The sequence below is a fragment of the Phocoena sinus genome, chromosome 14 (genome assembly GCF_008692025.1).
Source record: "Phocoena sinus isolate mPhoSin1 chromosome 14, mPhoSin1.pri, whole genome shotgun sequence".
Taxonomy (NCBI): Eukaryota; Metazoa; Chordata; class Mammalia; order Artiodactyla; family Phocoenidae; genus Phocoena; species Phocoena sinus.
The window spans coordinates 27,137,611-27,159,923 of NC_045776.1; the positions used below are offsets into that span (position 1 = coordinate 27,137,611).

Genomic DNA, 22,313 nt, shown 5'->3' on the forward strand with positions numbered 1-22,313 from the left:
TTTATAAAATGGAATTGCCTTTTTATTCCTGACTGTTCCAGTCCATCCAGTGAATGGTGTGGTACATATGAATTTGCAACAATGAGAAATCTCTAAGATGAACTTCCATTAAAAAGGTTTTCTCTTCTCTTTACTCTCTTCTCTTTCCTAGCTCTCTGAACTTCGAGGCCAGCCCTTGTTCAAATTTTACCTGGCATGAAATAACTTACATCTTTGGCCAAGCTAACAGTTATTCATAAATAGATACCTAAGAGATGAGTTTTCACCTGGAATTCTCTTCCCCTGATAAATTCTAATGCGTCCTTCAAACTCCAGATTAACTACCACTTTTTACATGAAATGAAATTAGATCCTCCTTACTCGATGCTCCCGAACTGTTCTGTTTATAACTCTATTCATAGCGCCTACTGTGCTGAATTGTAATTGTTTTGCCAATTACGACTGGCAGATTTTGAATCTCTAAACAGTAGGTCTCTAACTTGTTTGATTCAACTTTGAATTCTCAGTGCCTTGCACTTAGTAGCTATTTAATAATTATGTGAACAAATGACTAAATTCATGTCAAACATCAGCTTGTAGCAGCTTCTTAAGCCTAAATGGATGACTCCAAATGCCATCCTTTTCTGGACTCCCAGGGAAATATCTTTCTCCTCTCTGTGTTTGAGAAGCTCCAGATGTAGCACATTCTATCAGACACTACTTCAAAGCATTTGTAATTCTCCAAAGGCAGATTTAGTGGGTCGAATGTTCCCCCTGAATTCTTGGCCACCTAGAACTTTAGAATGTGACCTTAATTGCAAATAGGGCCTTTATTAGTTAAGGAATTTGAGGTGAAATCATCCTGGATTTAGGTTGGTTCCTAAATCCAATGACTTCTGTTCCTATAAGAAGATGAGAGGACACAAAGAGACATATGGAGAATAAGTCCATGTGAAGATAGAGGCAGAGACCAGAAATAGAGAACACAGCTCAAAGACATTGAATGCCAGGGATTGCCAGGACCTACCCAGAGCTAGGAAGAGGCCAGGAGGATTCTTTCTTGGAGTCTTCAGAAGGATCATGTCCCCACTGACACCTTGTTTTCAGACTTGTAGCCTCCATGGTGGTGAGAGAATAAGTTTCTTTTTTTTTTAAGCCACCAAGTTTGTGGTAATTTGTTACAGCAGCCCTAAGAATTGAATACAGTAAGGAAGAGGTCCTTCCAGGGAATAGTGTAGACTTCCTGAGGGCTCCAATTCAATCACCTCTCTGCAGCAAAATATCTGCCTCAGGATTTGCTGCTGGATAGAAAAATATTCAAGGCCATTGGGCCAAGATAAAATGCACCAAATCAGAGTGAAGTCCCATCAGAGAGCCTGAAGTCAGCAAGGTTAACTGCAGCAGCTTAAAGTACAGCAAGGTGGTCCAGAGCTATAATTCTCAAGGTGGTGTCAAGTTGGGATCTGCTTGACAAACATTCCTCTTAACTTTTGCAGCTGGGATCTCCATAGCCCTGCAGGCAGTTCAGTGGTAACTGGGGCTCAGAAACCAACTATTCTTCTAAGCAGGAAAAAGAGGAAGAATCTAGAACTAAAAGGCATCAGACTAGCTTCCGTTTCTACTATGTGCTTGACATTGAATTCCAGCCCCTGAGACTTCTGCCTTGTGACCTAACTCCAAACATGCACCCTGCCATGATTACATCTCCCTGTTTATGATTAACAAACTCTCTTATGTACTAACCTCCTCACTGTAAGTTCTTCCTATTGCCTTACCTTACTTAAACTGTCCCCCAGAATAGTCATTATATTTGTAACTACATGCTTAGCCTCTGTCTCCCTTACTTATCAGCTCCATGAGTACCATTTTCATACTCATTGCTCTTTCCCTAATGCCTATCACACTGCCTGTAATATAGTAGGAACTTAATATAGAATTTATTTATACCTCTGTTTCAGTCCCTCTGATCATTCCTGTCTTTTTATGCCTCCACCACAGGGAACGCACATTTCTCCCAAATCAGAATTTTTCCTTGTGTCTTAGTACTTTCAAAAACTGAGTACTGGCCATGAACCTCAGGGTCATCACTAGGTCCTCTAATAATGGCTGTCCCCACTCCTTAGACACTATGCACATATCTAGATTTTCTCAGTTTTCTCAAGGAAAAAAACTGCATTTTTCTTCTATGCAAAAACTCTGCATTCAAATTTGTCTCACCACTGTCAAAACCTTGAAAGAAAAGGGAGGCAGTTCAGCACCTTGGACAGCTCTAAGCCATACTAACGATTGTTTGTTGCTACTACTTTGGCTCTTCAAAGAACTTGATGCCTCCCTTGGATAGCTCAAGACTGATTGCCTTTGGCCCCATCATGGCTCTTGAACCTAAAGAAATCCCAAGTCATTGATGTCAATCTCTTCCCTTTGTAAGCAGAGAAATGGCCTTCTCCTTTCCAACCAGACTTTGGATCTGAAAGCAGGATCCTATCATCGGCAGGGAAAGAAAGATTTTTGTGTCTTCATTGAGCCCAAGTGGTTGGGATACTAGGGTCAGGAGAGGAACAAGGTTCTGTGCCTAACTTTTTCTTGATAGTAACTTTCTCTTCCAGAGATGAAAGTTTAAATATTAATATAAGTCAAGACAGCTAGATATGTATAATGAACTTCCACATAACCATCACATGGATTCAACACATGATTTGTCATACCTGCTTTACCCTTTTTTTTCTTTTTTGGCTTCTTTTTGTTTGCTGAAAGATATAAAATCAAATCCTAAACCTCATGTCATTTCGCCCAAACATATTTAGTATGCTTCTCTTTTAAAAGTAGATATTTTCTCAATGCCATTATCACACTTAACAATGATTTATTTATGTCATCCAATTTCCACTCCATATGCAAATTTCCTTAATAACATAAAAAATGTCTTTGTACTTTTGGTTTTATGTGAATCGGGATGCAAACAAGGTCCACACAGCATATTTAGTTGTTATGCTTCTTTAGCCTCCTTTAATGAAGAGCCATACCTAATCCCTTTATTTTTTCATGCCATTGACTGTTGAAGGAACTGGGCCAATGATCTATAAAATTTCCACACTCCAGACCTGCCTGTTTGCTTCTTCTTGGTATCATTGCTTCCTTATTCTCCATATTTCCTACAATCTGGAGGTCAGCTCTAAAGGCTTGATTAGCTTCAGGTTCAACATTCTTTGGCAAGAATGCCTTATAGGTGGTATCAAGGCTACTTTAAAATGGGACCTGTGTCCTTCATATTACATCACAGCTGTCTCAGTCTCACTGATGCTCACATCTAATGGTGGATCCAGGGGCTGTCTACTTGATTCCTCCATTGTAAATTTCCCCCATCACTCTTCATCTAATGGCTTCTCCCAGTGACGATCAGTTAGGGTTACAAATGATTTTCTAATTGTTATTTCTTATCCACTTATTAGCTAGAATTCTTCTGTAAAAAATTGTCCCTCAGGCTATTTGATTACCATGAAATATAGTTCATAAATGAAAATCAAGATAAATGATTAATTCTTCTCCTTAATTCCAATCACCCAGATAGCTTTTACAACACTGAACAAATTATAACAGAGTGTTTATTTTCTAATTCATCTTGTTCTTCTTGCTTGCTTCCTCTGAAAACTCTGATGAAATCACAGAATGAATTTATATATTTTCTTTTGAATAATATAAATTCATAGAAATATAAAGGACCACAGAAATCACGTATTTTAACCGTCACATTGCTCAAGTAAGGAAACTGAGGCATGGAGATATGATAATACGTTCAGTATGGTGGGTATGCTGAGAATGCAGTTCAGATTTGCCAAATCCATGTGTGTCATTCTGGGCATCCTAGTTTGGATGATGTACATGTGAAAGTGTTTGTGGAAGAATAATAGCTAGATTCTTGTATTCTTTAATAGCTAGGACTGTGATGGTTCCATAACTCATTTCAAATCATCTATTTATCTTGTTTAAGAAATTTTGTTTACCCACATGGACCTTAGCTTGACAAAAAAAAAAAACCTGAGAGTTCACTATAGAAAGTAAATATAATTTATCAATTCTATGTTTATTGAGCATTAAGTCAATATCCCTGTGATGCAATCAAGAAGTCATAAGACATGGTTCCCACACCTTAAAATCTAACTGGAGAAGTCAGACATACAACATAAAATCACCATAAAAGAGTTAGTTCATGTTCATGACCTCAATAGCAAAGATTTCCCAAGCCATCTGTGTTCATAGCCAAGTGAATGGACAGATGATGAATGCTATGGGACTGGGGAGTTTGGAGGGTTTCATGGAGGAGGTGGGGCCTAAGTTTTCCAGAGGATAGGTGGGAATTTAGGGCAGGGAAATAGCTTGGAGCCTTAATGAAGAGGAAGGAAATGCTAAAGTGGTGCTGAATAAATCTATCTAAGTAGGGTGGAGGATTTGCATTAGGGGGGTCTTCCTTACTGAGGTAAGGAATGAAGTGTATGGAGACAGGGTGAAGAAAGCCCTACATACGAAAACACAGAATTGGGCCCCTTTTTCCCATCAGGTATGGAAGGCCACTGAGGAATCGCAGGTAGTAGATGGCATGATGAAATCCAGGAAGCATGTAGCAGTCAGTCTCTCTCCCACTCAGAATCTGCCCTCTCTTGGCTGGAAAGATTGGGACCCCATGCTCTTTCAGTTTTTAAGCTTTTTTCTTATAGTAAACCTTAGGACATTTGGGATAAAACAATCGATTCTACTAGGGCAGGCCTCTGCTCCCTGGTGGGGCTTTGAATTATTTTCCCCCTCCACTCACAGAATGTTACCACCAGTGTCCTTCTTCCTCGTTCTTCCCTATTCACTAATAGTGCACACTCATGCATTCAATAAACATGTGTTGAATAATGTGTTATAAGCATTGCTCTAGGCACTAAAATATAGTGGTGGATATATCAGGCAAGACCCCTACTTTCATGGGGCTTACAACCTAGTAAAAGACAGACAATATATAGAAAATGTGCAAGGAAATAAAAACAAAATTATTTCAGATTGTGAAATGGGTATATGTTGATGTGATGGCAAGTAATAGAGGATGAGGAAACCTCTGCAAATAGTGTGGTTAGGAAAGGTCTTCCCAAAGACAGGACATTTGATCTGACGCCTCAGTGATGAAACACTATGGGCATTCAGAGCCTGGGGTATATTTTTCCAGGTAGACCAAAAAGTGTATGCAAAGTTTCCAAGGCAAGACTGGATTTCATATATTAAGGTACTAAAAGGCCAGTGTAAGTGAAATATAGTAAGTAAAATTGCAAGTAGTGTGAAATGAAAGCAGAATGGAAAGGGACAAAGTCATGCCGATTCTTAGAGTTGTTAGTGAGCTGTTTGTATTTTATTCTGAGAGTGCTGGGAAGCCATTGAAGGGTTTTCTATGGAGAAGTCACAAAATCCTATTTATGATTTTAGAAGATCACTACGATGCATGTAGAAGGGTAGTAATTATACCATTGCATACAGAAGTAAAAGTCTGGCTAGCAAGTAATTATCCATCAATAAGAACAAGGTAGAAAATTTCTTTTGTGTGCATACAATGGAATACCATGCAACTGTGAAAAATGATGGGCAGATATTTATGTACTGATATAGATTGTAAGTGAAAAGGTAAGATGTCAGGCAGTGTGGGGTGTTTGCTATATTTGTGTAAAAAAATAAAGTAGGACTCTAAAAGAGGAGACTTTGTAAAGAAATGGATTCTCTAATGGTGCGATTCAGATGGTTCCCTATTGGTCTATGGTGGAGACCATCCAGGTAGTGCTGGCCACACAACTAGCCATGCTATAACTGTCGGTCTGTCAACTTCTCTGGTGCCTTCACCAGCAGAACCCAGCCACATGGCATCAGCCTGCCCAGGCCTGCCTGTTCCCATGTTTGATAGGTTATTAGTCTAGAAAGTTGTAGTAGGATCCTTGTGAATCACATCCAACATTTCCAAAACAAGGCAACTAAATAAGCAGTGAGCGTGAGGCTGAGAATGAAGCTTCTTCATCTCAGAATGGTTGGGGTTAGCCTGCTATTTACCATGGAAGAAGTTTCTTTGCAGAGTCAAACTTGGAAAGAGAACTGGGGATGGGGTGAGACAATGCCATGCTTTCAGAGGAGAGAGGAAAGGGGGATGCAGAGGGAAGGGAGCAACCTGCCAAGAAGCACCAGGGCAACCCGGGCCAGGTAGGCTCCTCCTCTGGTTGTCTCCAACCACACACTGGGGCACTGAATTGCCTGTGGATAAAGTCAAAGCCAGCCCAGAATCCACCCTTCCCATGAGCTCACTGTTTTCCTCTGTCACCACCCTGCCCGGAGCTCAGGAAGCGTAATTCAGGAGTGAAACCTGCCCAGGACGTACAGCAGGGTGAAGAGTGCATTCCAGCAACAGAAGTGATCGCATGATGACCCACCTCTCCGGTTAATGTCATCCCCCTCCACTAACACTCACACACACTTATGCACACGCTAACACAAAATTCTCATTGATTCCCATTGATCATTATTGCCATGATATCATAGAAAGACCATCATCCTGGAGAAGAGATGACTCTGATACATTAAGCCAAGGTGTGGCTCTGGGACCAGCAGAACCAGGAGCACCTGAGAACTGGTTAGAGAAAGAAATTCTTGGACCCCAGGACCCCACTACAAACCTAACTGAATCAGAATCTCTGGGGGTGGGGCCCAGTTATCTGTTTTAACAAAGTCCTCCAGGTAATTGCCACGCAGGCTCAAGTTCTCAGCCTTGGCTACACATTGGAATCACCTGGGAAGCTTTAAAGACTGTTGATGCCTGGGTCACACTCCAGAGATCCTGTTGTAGTTGATTTGGGTAAGGCCTGGACAGGGAATCACCTCATTCATATTCTCACACACACACACACACACACACACACACACACACACACACACACACGGTAGGGGATTGGGGGAGAGCAAAGATATCTTCCACTTGGACATCTTCCAACAGGACCAACGATTTGTCTTCTCTTCCTCTGCCTCCCTCTTCACTCCCTCTTCCTTCCTATGTTCCACTCTGGAAGCCTGTTAGGACTGCTTCCATGGGTCTGACCTGCACCATCTCTAGACTGAATACTTCGAACCTTATTAAGCAGTTGAATTAGTGTATGATAGTATCAGGAATCATCTCAGAAAGCAACCAATTTACAGACTTACAGATGGAACTGGCCCTAATGCAGGAAAGTCAATATATTTATTGAGTTTTAAAAAGTTTATCATAAATACTGACATTTTAAAATAAAGCACCTTAAGTGTATCTAATAGAATGTAAACCCTCGAGCAGTTTGATGCCCACATTTATCCACTTAAACGAATACCCAGACTGTTACTAGTCAAATATTTTACATCATTTCTTAATCTTTTTGAACTTATATTCTATGCAATTCTGAAAAGATGAGGAACAGGGAGGTGAAGTAACTTGCCCAAGGTCACATAGCATGTATATGGCAGCTCTGGGTACGAATCCAGATATCTTGCTTCGGATTCTGTTATTTCCATTTATTACTAACCATTTGTTATTTACATTTTGAATTTAAATAAAACTTAAAATATGCATGCCAAAAAAATTTTGTTGATAAAATAACTCACCACTTTTTAACTCGACAGAACTATTTTAAAATTTAACTTGTTTTAGGACTTGCTGTTTAGGACTTGCTCTTAGGACTAAAACATAGTAAAGATCTATGTTTTAAAACATATGAAGTACTTTTTACACTGGGAATGAAGCTATACTAGGACTGCCAGTATGTATGCTCTGTCCATGAGCCTTAATATCTACTCCCTGTAGACTGGGCGACTGGAAGTGTGTGTCCACCTTTGTATGTCTCTTTGTGTTTATAACCCTTGAGACCAATGGCAAGTTCTAGAGTTGTTGCTTTGAGCAGTGTCTGATCCTAGAGAATGGCTTTTTGGTGGGAACAATGGGACTGCCCCCACGGCCCCAAGTGGCACGAGAAGGCAAGATGTGAGACTAGAATATATACATGCCTTCCTTGTAGGGTTGCCTTGTGGAATACTATGGACATATACATATTAAAGGACATACACGACCCTCTAAGAGTTCATGAACCCAAGTTAAGGATTTTGCAAAGAGAATTATAGCCTCTGGGCTAGAAGTGTCTCAGAGATAATCTAACCCAACCCTTCATTTCATCAACAAGGAGACAAAGGCCCAGGAGGAGAGAGAACTTGTCCAGGGCCACACAGCCAGTGGGCAGGGGGAATGGAAGTCTGATAGGGGAGGGAGAACACGTTCAGCTCCCAGTCCCCATGTCTCTTTCCTACAGGGATATTTCCTGGCTGGCACCTGAGCTATGTCGATGTGAAGGACAATTCCCGCGATGAGACCTTCCGTTTCCAATGTGACTGCTGGCTCTCCAAGAATGAGGGCGACAGGCAGACAGTCCGTGACTTTCCCTGTGCCAACAATGAGATCCACGATGAGCTGGAGGAGACGAGTACGTGTGGAGACCGGTGGGCGCTGCTTAGATTCAGCCTGGGCTGAATCTTCAGTTAAACGAGAGTTAGCTCAGGAGGGAGGTGGGAACAATGTTGGAAAACCTAAAGAAGGAACTCTTACAGCTGCAGGGGAATCAGATGCCCAATGAAGGAAATAATATTGGAGAGATGCATAAGTAAGCACCCTAAATATTGTTTCGTGGACCTGGAACAGCCAAGATACTGGTACCAGCTCATGGCCCCAAATCACAGGGACTAATCAGGTAGAGGAAAACCCACGGGGGATAAGCTTACTCTGCCCTGAGGGCTGGGCTGGCAGTTTGATGTGACGCTCCCTCTGGTTTACTTTTCTGTCATGGACTCTCTCCAACTGATGTCTGTGACAACAGCCACCAAATCAAGCCTTCCTGGAAACAGAATGTGCAGGGCAGCCAGCTTCTCCACCAACCACTTTCTCTTTGGTTCCTTCCTCAGGGGATGTTTAAAGGGAAAGAGTAATTGGTCCCTAAGGTGGATGGCCATCCAGAACCGGGGAAGTGTTTCTTTAATACAGATGCTAGTATCTGCATCCAACAGATTTGACAAAGGCTTATCAATAGCAGAGCCTGATGTGAAGAAAGGATCTTCCAACCTTAGTTATTAAGGTAACACTACCTGCATGAAGACATAAACCCCCAAATCTCAATGGCTAAATACAACAAAATTTGTTTCTCACTCACATAATAAACCATCCAGTGCGAGTGTTTGGCAAGAGGCCTTCCACACTGTGATTCAGGGACTCTTCTCATCTGTCTGCCATTTTCAACACGTGACTCCCACATGTCTTGCAGAGGGAAAAGAGAGCATGGAGAAGGCACACTCCCCTACCTTAACATATTAACTCACATTCTATTAGTCATGCAGCTCCACCGAGATGTAAAGGCATCTGGGTAATGCCATACCTGGCTGGACAGTCACTCCCTGGCGAGCACTGTACACCACGTGGCAAGGGAAGCGTGGATCCTTGGTGGAAAGCCACTCAGCCTTCTCCACCATGCCATCAAAACTACCCAGTGATGGACTTAGCTACTTCGAGAGGCAGTGAACACTGATGTCCCTGGTAGCATTCAAACAAGGGCCAACTACTCATCTATCAGCTTTACTGCATGGGGATTCCCGCCCTGATTCAGAGGGTGAACTCTCAGCTTCTGTAATTGCACTTACTAGGAAGTTACTGGGGGCCCAGTTTTATTTTAGATGCTAAGTGTGATGCACACTGCTTTGTGATTCCTAGTTTATTTGTATGGACCTTTGTCCATGTGCAGTTCTCCCTACACAGGTGTAAGCTCCCAAAGGTCAAGGACAAAATCACTCACGTTTGTAGCCCTCTGCAGCTCTCTAGGCTTTGGGGCTTAGTAGGTATACAAGTCGTTAGTGCTCAGCAAATGGAAGAAGATGCAGTCGGTCGTTTTCCTTAGAGCCTCACAATCTCATTAGAGGGAGAGGCTAATATACAAATGCCAACACAAGCAACAGAGGCTCCTTGGGCCATTGGTGTTCAGGGGAGAAGAGATTCGTCAGGCTGGGAGAATAACCACTGAGTTTCCTTCCCAGATTTCCTGCCAAACAGCTGCTAAGACCTACGGGATTTGGGTTGGCAGGGAGATGGGCAGAGGGGAAGCATCACTTGCATTATTTCCAGAAGGATGTGTGTGGGCTAGAGATGGGAGGGCAGGGACACGGAGCCCAGGAGATGGCCTGGATCAGTCCGTCTTTACTAGGAGCCTGCAGAGGGCAGAGTGGCGCCTTCTAGGCTGCCCACAGGGGGAGAGACAGTGACACCCGTGTCCTAAGATGGAGGCTTATCCTGGGGAGAGCCAGGGACGCAGTTCCAGCCAATCATTTCAACCCTCAGCTAATTTTATTTAACCACTTGGCAAATACTTATTGAAAACCTACTAAGTGCCACGAAGTGTGGGTTCTGGGGACACACTAATGAAAACCTACTAAGTGCCACTAAGTGTGGGTTCTGGGGACACACTAATGAATAAGGCAGAGACCCTGCCCTCATGGCACTTACATTCTGTGTCTGTGTCCCCAGGGGCACCTCTGGGCGCTTGACTTGTGAGAATAAATATGCTCTCATACTTGAACAGAGCTTCACATGTGTGAAAGCATTCCACACGTCCCCTGCTCTCACCGGGTCCTCGCCACCCCACTCCTACCCTATGAGCTAGATAGGGGGCAAATTCACCCCTCTATATCATAGGTAAGGAAAACCAAAAACCAGAAAGGTGAAGTGACATGTCTAAGGCTCTCCAGGCCCGGGACTCTCAGCCCCATGCAAACCACATGGTAGGAGCTCGCCAGAGAAGGGTCCTGACAACATGAGTTGGGGAAGGTGATGTGGAGCAGTAAGGTCCTGACGCCCACCAGATGCCCAGGCATCCTCTGGTGCTACTCCATGGAATCAGGTGCCCCTGCAGTCCTGGCCTCAAGGCAAACACCTGTCTGTTCAGGAGTTGCTCACCTGATGGGATGTTGGATCCTCTCGGTGCATCCTGGGTTGCTGGTTCATCTCCCTCTGAGGGTGCCACGCCCAGAGCCCAGGCAAGATGTCAAGGGTGGCCAGATCTCCTCTCTCCTCTCCTGCCACCTGAACCACATTCACCACATTCACTGCTTTGCTGGTGGCCCCTTCATGTGAGTGACGCGCACGGTGGCTGCTGAGCCACTTTCTCCAGCCGGGCTGGTCCTGTATGGGTGTTGGCCCCAGGGTGAGCCTCATATGGACCCCTCCTAGGCTGGGCTCCTACCGGCCCCACTCTTTCAGGTCCCTGGTCCTCCTCTGTCTTTTCCTCCCAGCAACCTATAAACAAAACTGAGAGTCATGCCTTCCACATTTTTATCAAGCCATTGATGAAATGACTTTCCAAGGTGAACATATGCTGATTGAGAGACTGTTGATGCAGCTGGCCGCATTTGTTTCTAATCTGTGTAAATGTCCTCACTTACACACCTTCCTTCTCTACCTTCTCCCCGGGGCCATGAGGAGAGGATTGCTTATGGTCCGCATGCGCTGCTTCTCGAGTGTTCCACTTGAGTTGATCGTAGAGAGCAAGTAGGTTCCTAGCGCTCCCTGCCTCCTCTCCTGGGCTCTGACAAGCCATTTCCTCTACACTGCCCAGGATCCACTTTGAATTCACAGGTGTCTGGTTTGCAGAAATACTTTACCAGCTGCTGGGAAAGCAGAATGGCAGTGGGACCACCCCCTCCCTGCAATGGCTTCGAGCCATGGGCAGTGGCTCAGCCATTTCACGTCCCTGGGCTGTGAACGGTTGGGCCTGCAGAGCCCCGCTCTTCTTCCAGGGCTTGTGCTGTGGATCTCTTCCCCTATCGTGGGCATTTTTGCCCTGATTCATTCTACCTGTGACTTGAGAGGAGTCACAAAGGCAACAGTTTGCTGAGAGGCCAGGATTGACGTTACATGGAGCTGTAGGCACAGCCATCCCTTCTAATTGTCTTTATCACATGTCTGAGATAAAAGCACAGAGATCAAACTATCCCTTTGGATCCAGAATCCCAAATCCTCAATGATTCACTTACTGCAGCAAGAGCTGTATGCACAGGGAAACCTCCAGACAAATATTGTGTCCTCCCGTGTGCCAGCTCCATCCCAGCCTGGTCCCTGGGGAGTGGGGCTGGATCATGTGGATTTCAAGCCCCTCTCATGCCCCTCAGTATCTTTGCTTACGCTGCTCCCTCCTCCTAGAGCATCCTTCGGTTTTCCGCTGATCATAATCATGGCTCTTTTTCAAGACCAAGCTCATACGCCATCTTCTTCATGAAGCTTACTGCGATTAGCCCAATCATTCATTGCTCACTCAACAAATATTTATTGAGTGCCTATGTGCCAGGCACTGTTCTGGGCTCTTGGGATCTATAAGTGAGCAAAACGAAGACCCCTGCTCTCATGGAGCTTACATTCAAGTGGGAGGGGGGAATACAATAAACGGTAAAATAATCAGTAAACTCCTTAGCATGTTAGAAGGTACTAGGTGATAAGAGAAGATAATAGAGCTCAGTAGGGCAGGCGCTGGGAAAATCAGGCAGGAAGTGTGGTTCAGGTGGTCTGGCAGACTCTGTGAGAAGGTGACATCTGAGTAGGGAGGAAGGAGGGGAGGGAGTGAGTCAAGCCAACATGGGTGGGGGTGGGGAGAGAAAGGGGACATGCTCAAGGCAGAGCTCTGAGACCAGAGTGTGCCTCCTGTTCTGGAATGGCACGGAGGCTGAGCGGAGCGAGCAAGGGAGAAAGTACTGGAAGGTGAGGTTTGAGAGGTAATGGGAGCCTGCTTCACCCTCCCTCCCATGCTATTTTGGCCCTTCGTTTAAGGTTATTCCGTCCTGTGGTGCAGTCGGTGTTTCTGTCTGGGGCTAGAGATGAGTTCTAGTGTTGCCCAGAGTCTAGCCCAGTCCTGACACTTGGCAAATGCTGACATGCTTGTGGGAACTGCGGGGGAGGGAGGTCGTGGAGCTGAGCATGACACCAGAGTGAGAGCTGTGACAAGACAGGGAATGAGACTGCTTGCTACAGAAAGTTCGAGGCAACTGGATCTTCCCCCTCCCCTTTCTGTAGCTGGGCCCCGCCTCTCCTCCCTTCTCTTTGCACACCATCTCCACTTTGCATCTCACAGACTCTTCCATCCCTGAGAACCGGGCCCCAGCGTCTCTCTGAAAACTCATCCCAACCTCATGGATCCTGGAGGCAGAGGCGTTTGGCCCTTCACTCCCAGTGGCTCCCATGCTTGCCAGGAAAAGAGATTGCTACTATAAATAAAATGAGGACACCACTCTAGACCCCAAATTGAGGAAGGTTCTATTTATAGTGCCTCAGTTGTAGCGATTTTAACCTGCGCCCCACCCCAGCCCCCTTAAGGCTGTGATCTAAGACCAGATGTAGGACCTGCAAGGAGTGGCCAGTTTGCTCCTGCTCTGATGGTGGGTGCTGCTTCCCCTCTACTGACTCTCTCCCACCTTTTCCACCACAGCCTATGAGATCATCATAGAAACCGGCAACGGAGGCGAAACCAGGGAGAACGTCTGGCTCATCCTGGAGGGCAGGAAGAACCGATCCAAAGAGTTTCTCGTGGAAAATTCTTCTAGACAGCGGGCGTTTAGGAAGTAGGAAGAGGGGTGCCCACAGGGGAATGCGGATGGGTGGGGCGCGTAAGAGAGGGACCCCAAGAACCAACCCTTTTAGTGGGGGCCATAAATATACAAATGGGCTTAACCAGCAAGAATTTATTGAGTGCCTACTGTGTGCCAACCCCATTCGAGCTCCAATGGATGAAACAAGGAGATTTAGAAGAGGGAAGAGAGGGGACTGTCATTTAAAGAGAGCCCCCTCTAAGAAACTAGAATCTATATTATTCCAACTACTAGAAAGAAGGGATAATTTTGTAATACGATAGAAGTGCTAATTATGGCTACAATGGCAATCATAGTACAATATATAAATGTTTCCAAGTGACATGTTGTACACCTTAAATTTACACAATAGTATATGTCAAATGTATGTCAATTTTTAAAAAGTTAATAGAAAACTACAACAAAAATCAGTTAATAAATTAATTAAAGCAAGCCCACTCTGCGGCAGGACCGGGAATCACACAGATATTATCCTGTGTCCGTGCAGATGAGGAGCTCACAGTCTAGTTGAAAAGGGAGACATTCACCCATAAGAATGCAGAAGGATCATATAAGACAGCGTAGACTTTTAGGAGGGAGGGAGGGGAGAGCCTCTAAGATGCTTTATGGGAAAATCAAAATTGGGTCTCGTGTAACAGGTGCCTCTGCTCAGCACTCCCGGCTGCCTGCCACACGCCGGAGACTCTCACCGCCTCCTGCACGTCTGAGCCACCTCTGAACTGCTCAGAAGCCCCCTTCATCTCCCCGCTCTGTCCAGAATTGCCTACATAAAATCTCCCCCTGCCATAATCCCACTGTACCTTCTATTCAAACCCCTCGGAGTGGGGATGGTTGGAGCTGACCCCACACCTGCAGACTGCCCCTCCCCCTTCTTTTCCACTGCCCTTTCCCTCAATGAACCCAGCCAAGTCAGCACTCCCCCCAGAAATGTCTGCACCTCCAATCCCACTGTTCCCATCCCTTGACTTTGCCAAGTCAGATCGACATCAGAGGACTCTTCCCTTCCCCCGCCTCTGCTCTCTGAATCTCATCACCCTCTTCAACCCAATGTCCAAGGCCCAGGACCTCACCCACCTCCAACACCATTCGATATTACCAATCATTGATTCCGGGACCAAGTAGCCAGAAGGGCTTTTTAATGGTTATGATTGTCTTGTTCCGAAACTAGACTGAACCCTTAAGCAGTGGAGACCTGACATCAGGTCTTGCTTGCTATTCTATCTCTGTTCTTCAGGCCAGTGCTTAGGATACAGTTGGCACTCAGTAAATGCTTACTTCCTTTAGTGGGCATGGGCAGTTCTCACTGGCCATATCTTTGCATCCTGCAGGGGGACCACGGACATATTTGAGTTTGACAGCGTCTATCTGGGAGACATTGCCTCCCTCTGCGTGGGCCACCTCGCCAGGGAGGACCGGTTCATCCCCAAGAGAGAGCTGGTCTGGCACGTCAAGACCATCACCATCACCGAGATGGAGTACGGCAACGTGTATGTCTTGGGCCTCTGCCCTCTTCCCCAGGAAGTGCCACGCAGTCAACGGGGAGGGCCTGTGGCCAGACCAGATGGCAGGGTGTGAGGTGTCCCCTTTGAGGTGAGGTCACCTCACTCAGGAGGCGTATGAGGCAGGAAGGGAAGAGGCAGCTACACTGGTTCTGGAGCTTTCTGAACCAGAGGCTTACCCCAGAGGCAGGGGACTAGACTGGATGACCTTGGGTGCTCCAGTGATGCTTCTTTGGAAGGAAAGAAGAGCCAGTCAGACAGGGCCAGACGGCTGAGTCTTTCCTTCCCTTCCCCCATGATCACTGTATAATGATAAAGAGATACAGCTTTGAAGCCTGCTGCTCCACAGTCAGAGTGAAAGCCCGTCATTCCTGCGGGCAGAGTAGAGACCAGCTGGAGTAATCCCATGGCCCACGGGCCCTGAGGACCCCAGATAAGGAGATTTACATTTCCCCCACCAAGGCCTTCTGGGAAGTCAGGCATTTCTGAAGGATTAAGGGTCTTAGTTACCTGGGTAACAGTTCACAGCCATCAGTTTTTCTAATTAATACCACTTGGTAACCACGTTGGAAGACAGAAAGAGCCCTGAGGCTCTGGGAGGCAGGAAAGACACTAAGAAGGAACCGGGAGATGAGCAAGGGGAGGCCAAGGGCAGCGCATGCCTTGGGGAGGGTAGGCCCAGAGAGCAGCTAAGGCAGCTGGACATCCCCCCAGAACAACTGCCGCCCCCCCGACCCCAGCTCCCCTCGTGCCCCTCCCGGCCTGGCCCTGCTCCTGGCAACGCCTTTCACAAGAAGCGCATGGGACAGAAGCAGCAGCCCTGCCTTACCAGGCGGGTCCCAGCTGCAGGCTCCAGCCTTCAGGAGCCCAGCTTCTCAGAGAAATGTCTGTCCACATTAGACCTGCCACCTGCAGGCTCCCTGGAATTGGCTGCCTCTGACCAAGCTTCCACTTTGGGGATTAAGCGGGAAAGGTTCTCACATTTGAACTTCCGTCTTAGCCATCTCAGGCTGCCATAACTGAATCTACAGAGTGGGTGGCTCAAACAACAGGCATTCTTTTCTCACAGTTCTGGAGTCTGGAAGTCAGAAATCAGGGTGCCAGCAGGGTTGGGTTCTTATGAGGCCTCTCTTCCTAGCTCACTGTGTACTCGCATGGCAGAGAAAGAGAGAGGGAGATCTGGCGTCTCTTCCTCTTCTTATAAGGGCACTAATCCCATCATGAGTCCCCACCCTCAGGACCTCATCAAAACCTGATTACCTCCCAAAGCCCCCATCTCCAAATACCATCACTTTGGGGGTTAGGGGCCTCAACATGTGAATTTGGGAGGAGAGAACTCAGTTCATAGCAGCTTCCCTCTCGGGCTGCAATGTTATTTATTGCAATGTTATTTATTGCTCTTTTTGAGAAAAGAGCAATAAATTTACAACAGTAAATTCTGTAAGAGCAATACTGACGAGGACTTGAGAGCTGGGATACAGGGGCCTGGAAGAGTTCCAGCTCACCCAGCGAGCCAGGGCCAGGTCAAAGCCCCTTCTGCAACTTGAACTGTCTCCCTACGGCAAGGAGCGTGGCTGCTGATACTGCACCTCTGCAAATGCTCCAAATAAACAAAACGATACAATACAATAATAAGTCACCACCTGAGTTAGCTTTAAATCCACAGTGTTGGCTATGAGAGAGAGAGCCAAAGATCTCAGCACCACTCGGCACCTTCTAGTGTCAGGAGGAAGAGGGTGAAGAACTTCCCATCTCACAGTCCTGGGGCCGTTATAGGATTTTTCATCCAGTGGAAAGAATCTGCCACTCCCAGTGAAGCATCTTTTCCTACATTCTCAAGAGTGTGGCCTTTTGTCAGCACGGTGCTTGGGCTGGAAGGGGAGGGAGGGATGTCCGTGGGGTGGGGATCTTCCCAAAGGGAAGTGGGTGCAGGGAGTGCAGATACCCAGATGCTAGAGTTGTCACGGATCAGCCGTGTAGCCTCAGGCCATAACCCAGCACCTCTCAGGGAAGAGAGCTGGATGCCTTCTAGAGTCTGGTGGCAGGGGTTCCAGCCTGGAGGGCTCTCAGAAGTCATACTCCAGCCTACCTACCCGCGCTGGTCTCAAGCCTGTGATTCCTGGTGTATGAGAACCTCCCCCCAACAAAATATCACCTCTATACAGAGAGGGGACAGTACAGGGGTGTTCCATCATCGTGGCTATTTTCGTATCACCATTCTAGAACACATTTAAATTCTGCCGTGTAAAGACCACTTAAATAGCATTGTATGTGGATCCACAGTTCCTTTCTAACCAGCATGTTGGACCGTAATATTTGGATTTCCATGAAATACAAATTAATTTGATCTCAATCTCATAAACACAACAATCTCAAATTTTTATGTTCCAACCAATTCCAGTCCTGACTCTTCTTCAGCGTTTCTGACCAGCTCTTTTTCGTCACTAATATCCTCAGGACCTTGGTGGAAGGACACACAGAGAGGCTTTTGTTTCTTTTTTTTTGTGAGGGGGGCGGGGTACGCGGGCCTCTCACTGTTGTGGCCTCTCCCGTTGCAGAGCACAGGCTCCAGACACACAGCCTCAGTGGCCATGGCTCACGGGCCCAGCCGCTCCGCGGCATGTGGGATCTTCCCGGACCGGGGCACGAACCCGTGTCCCCTGCATCGGCAGGCAGACTCTCAACCACTGCGCCACCAGGGAAGCCCTGTTTCTTTTCTTAAAAAACCAAAGTGGAATCGTTTTATCCCATTATCATATATAATACATAATCATTTTAAAATTCAAATAAGGCAAAAAAGTGTGTAAAACAAAGTAAAAATTCTCTAAAGCCCTACCCATCAGAGATGGCCATCTTGAGCATTTGGTGACTCTGTTCTCTCTGGCATATTTCTAATGTCTCACACACACACACTGTTCACAGAAGTGTGATCATATTCTACTTGGTTTTTTTAACATGTTCATTTTTTTGTTTGTTATTCTCTGCCTTGCCTTTATTGTCGCCCATGACCCTACCCCCATTGCCAGTGGGAACAGCCTGGCATGTTCTTCTGCAGCTGGAGTCTTAACGCCACAAAGCCCTGAGGTCCCACATTTTGGTGATGTTATAATTACGTCTATTAGGAAACATTTCCTTATAACTACACCAGTGAATATTTTTCAGCCATTAAAAACAACAAATTAGGTTTCCCTGGTGGTGCAGTGGTTAAGAATCTGCCTGCCGGGCTTCCCTGGTGGCGCAGTGGTTGAGAGTCCGCCTGCCAATGCAGGGGACACGGGTTCGTACCCCGGTCCGGGAAGATCCCACATGCCGCGGAGCGGCTGGGCCCGTGAGCCATGGCCGCTGAGCCTGCGTGTTTGGAGCCTGTGCTCCACAACGGGAGAGGCCACAACAGTGAGAGGCCCACGTACAGCAAAAAAAAAAAAAGAATCTGCCTGCCAATGCAGGGGACACAAGTTCGAGCCCTGGTCCGGGAAGATCCCACATGCCGCGGAGCAACAAAGCCTGTGCACCACAACTACTGAGCCTGCGCTCTGGAGCCCGTGAGACACAACTGCCAAAGCCCACGTGCCTAGAGCTTGTGCTTCTCCATGAGAAGTCACTGCAGTGAGAAGCCCGCGCACCGTGATGAGGCATAGCCCCCACTCGCTGCAACCAGAGAAAGCCCGAGTGCAGCAACAAAGACCCAACGCAGCCAAAAATAAATAAATAAATTTATTTAAAAAAAAGAAAGATTTAAATATGTACCAGAAGACTTGGATCAATTCCCAGGAAGTATTGTTGAGTGAGAAAAGTAAGATATGGGAAAGAATGCATTATACGATGCCATTTTGTAAAGCGAACACTGACGTCCCGAATGTGTCCGTGTCTATGTGGGTCTGTGCAGGGTTGGGTGAAATGGAGGGAAATTTGGCAAGATACATCTACAGCTGTTACATGGGTTATCTGAGGTGAAGGCGAGATGCAGGAGGGGTACGGAAAGAGAAAAAGGAGATAGAGCCAAGCAAAAAGGAAAAGAAAAAGAATGCATTTAGAAGAACACCCATATGATCACAGGATTTTTGCATTTATATAGAATTATGCATATTAGTGGGCATTTGCATAAAGAAATACATTTTAAGTGAATGTTTAAGCAAAGAATGCGATTATATCTCCCTCTTAGAAAGTATGGTATGTAACAACAATCTAGATTTATCAAGTGACGAGTTGGGGGCAGAGAGATCTCAAGACAGAGTAATGATTTCTTGTGAAGTGTCTTTAAATGGCTGGCTCGTCAGGTGGCCAGGCAGGCTGTCTCCGGGCCCCAGCTCTGTGTCAACTTGTGCAGTGACTTCTCTTCTCCAAGCCTTCATTTCCTTTCTGTGAAATGGGAAGACGAAGTCTACGTATGACTCAGGGTTGCTGTGGGAGTTGATGAGATGCACGAATGCAAAGTCCGGGCATTTAGTGAGCAAGCAGAAAACCAAGTTCTTTTTGCTGTTATGTATTTTCATCTAAAAATTGAGTTTGCACCACTGGGCGCGCCCTTTCAGGGCTGTGTTCCTGAAATCATTAGCCAGTGCCAGGATTGCTTATTTCCAAAGCTGTTATTTCCAAGCGATTTGGATGGGAAAAAAACCATGGCAGTTGTTCAGTCCAAACCTCTAGCACTGCCAATGGGAAAATCAAAGTCACATAGGTAGTAGGTGGCAGGGCTGGGGCAGACCCCAGGCCCCCTTATACCCTATGCAGTGTTTTCTCACTGTGCCCTCTGACTTCTTTCTTGGTAATTATTGGACTCACTGTCATTACCCAGAGGCTAACATTGTGGCGGGGGGAGGGTGTAAAGAAGGGACTTTTTGGTCCAAGACCATTTCTCTTGGCCCTGGACTTGCTTCTGTTTGTGGTAGCTTCTTCAGTACTTTGTACTGAAGTACTTTGCACCCCTTTGTACTATGTTGTCCATGAGCACATGCGTGTATGTGTATGCACACGCAACACACACACACACTCATAGTTCAACTCAGCCAAGTGCGAGGGTTTTGGGAGCATACATTTCATAGCTACTTTTCCACTTGGCTCTGCCTGAGATTGTTGTTCTGGATCCCATAGCGCCTCTAGGTGACAACACTGGGTAAAATCATTCATCGGTCCCTTTGAAGGGGCAAGGGGATCAGCCTGATTGGCGTGGAGTGAGCTTAGAGAAAGGCAGACAGCAGGTCAGAAAGGTAAACGCTGGGAGGAGGGTCGGATCATGTAAGGTCTTGCAGGCCTTTGTAAGGTGGTGATTTTTATTTATTCTGGGAAGCCGGTCGAGGGTTCTGAGCAGAAGGATGACATTCTTGGGCTTACATCTCCACAGGATCACTTGGATGCTGTGGAGAGGAGTCACGATAAGTAACGAGAAGCAGGCAGACCAGTTAGGAAGCTGACACGTTCCAGGTCAAAGATGGTGGTGACCTGGATGAGAGGGGCAGCAGGGCGGAGAGTGAGATAGCGCATACTTTTTCAAGTGGGCTGATTCTGGGCCTGTTGTGAAGATGGGGTCAATGGGACTTGCTGGTGGATCGGATGTGGAGTGTGAGGGGAAAAGGAAAAGGAAAATCAAGGAGCAACTAAAATTATGAAGATGTCACTCACTGTCAACTCTCAGATAAACGAGACCCATCTTCACATTTTAATGCAGACATTTCCTGCCTTAAGATCCTGTCACCTGGGGAAGGAACCACTTGTGGATGCCCAGGGTCCTGGGGGAGGGCGTGAGCCTTGGCTGGTGTGCACTAACCTCCCCGACTCCCCCCGCTTCCAGGTACTTCTTCAACTGTGACTGCCTCATCCCCCTCAAGAGGAAGAGGAAGTACTTCAAGGTTTTTGAGGTCACCAAGACTACGGAGAGCTTTGCCAGCAAGGTCCAGAGCCTGGTGCTGGTCAAGTACGAGGTCATCGTGACGACGGGCTATGAGCCAGGGGCGGGCACCGATGCCAACGTCTTCGTGACCATCTTTGGGGCCAACGGCGACACGGGCAAGCGGGAGCTGAAGCAGAAGATGCGCAACCTGTTCGAGAGGGGCAGCACCGACCACTTCTTCCTGGAGACGCTGGAGCTGGGCGAGCTGCGCAAGGTGCGGCTGGAGCACGACAGCAGCGGCTACAGCTCCGGCTGGCTGGTGGAGAAGGTGGAGGTCACCAACACCAGCACCGGCGTGGCCACCATCTTCACCTGCGGCAGGTGGATGGACCAGAAGCGGGGCGATGGGCTCACCTGGAGAGACCTCTTCCCTTCCGTATGAGGTCTAGAGGCCCTCGCTCCCCCTTCCCACCAACTTGTCCCAACCACACCCGCTACCCCCCACCTTGGCTTTCAGCGGTCCTTTCCCAAAAGCCTCCTGGAGCTGGGACTGGGGACCAGAGCTCCATGGTCCTTCAGAGGCCATTGTGGGCAACGGCTTGTGGGGTCCTACACCCTCTCAGGTCTCCTGGATCCAGATGAATCCATCAACCTGTGTCATAATCCGTTGCTGTACAAAAATAACTTTTTGCATTTTCTTTTTCAATAATAGCAGTGACCAGGCTGAAGCTTGCTGCCAGGTGTGGACGGGAAATTGGGGCTTCACCCAGGGGATAGAAGTGGGGAAGAAGAGGCCATCAAGATGATGTATTTTAAGCAAAAACTAATTAACACTTTTTTCCCAGAAAAGCTGGGCTAATTAAATTATCACCAACCACACCCTGCAAAGGACTCATCTGGGCATCTGCTCACTTAGATATGCATCCTTTTTCCCAGTTGCAATAAATCCAGGGGCAAACAGAGAAAAACATCAGGAGGAAGAATTTTAGCTGGAAGGATTTATGACCCTGTGAACCGGTACATGAGTCTTTCTGTCACTTTACAAAGGACTCATTGCCAAGTGCCGGCTGGCTGCCCCAGCCGGTGATAACACAGTTGAGACCCGGAGACCTGAGCAGGTGATAGGGTGCAGGGAATAGGGGGAAGAAGGTGCCTGGAACAGTGCCTGGAACTGCCTGGTCCCTGCTGCACCCGGGCTTGGAGGGGAGGAGGGCATCGGTGGTGTTTAGAACTATGGCTCACTGTGGGCAATGTGGACTGAAAGCTGAGAAGGGATTGGAACAAAATAAAGATGTGGTCTCTGCCCTCAG

The 22,313-nt window shown here is 46.8% G+C and overlaps 1 protein-coding gene across 2 annotated transcripts in view; it reads left to right on the forward strand.

The window, feature by feature from the left end:
* The window catches only part of LOXHD1 (lipoxygenase homology domains 1), a 199,897-nt gene extending 177,921 nt beyond the window's left edge, over positions 1-21,976 (forward strand). Inside the window, exons 18-22 of one of the 2 annotated variants that reach the window (XM_032602845.1) lie at positions 8,319-8,489; positions 13,518-13,650; positions 15,006-15,164; positions 20,965-21,263; positions 21,716-21,976. In XM_032602845.1, the coding sequence (XP_032458736.1) occupies positions 8,319-8,489; positions 13,518-13,650; positions 15,006-15,164; positions 20,965-21,263; positions 21,716-21,780 (827 nt within the window). In that variant the 3' untranslated portion in view covers positions 21,781-21,976. Of the gene's footprint in view, positions 1-8,318; positions 8,490-13,517; positions 13,651-15,005; positions 15,165-20,964; positions 21,446-21,715 lie in introns of those variants that run through there. The other variant, XM_032602844.1, reaches the window with a different exon arrangement.
* The last annotated feature ends 337 nt before the right edge of the window (positions 21,977-22,313 follow it).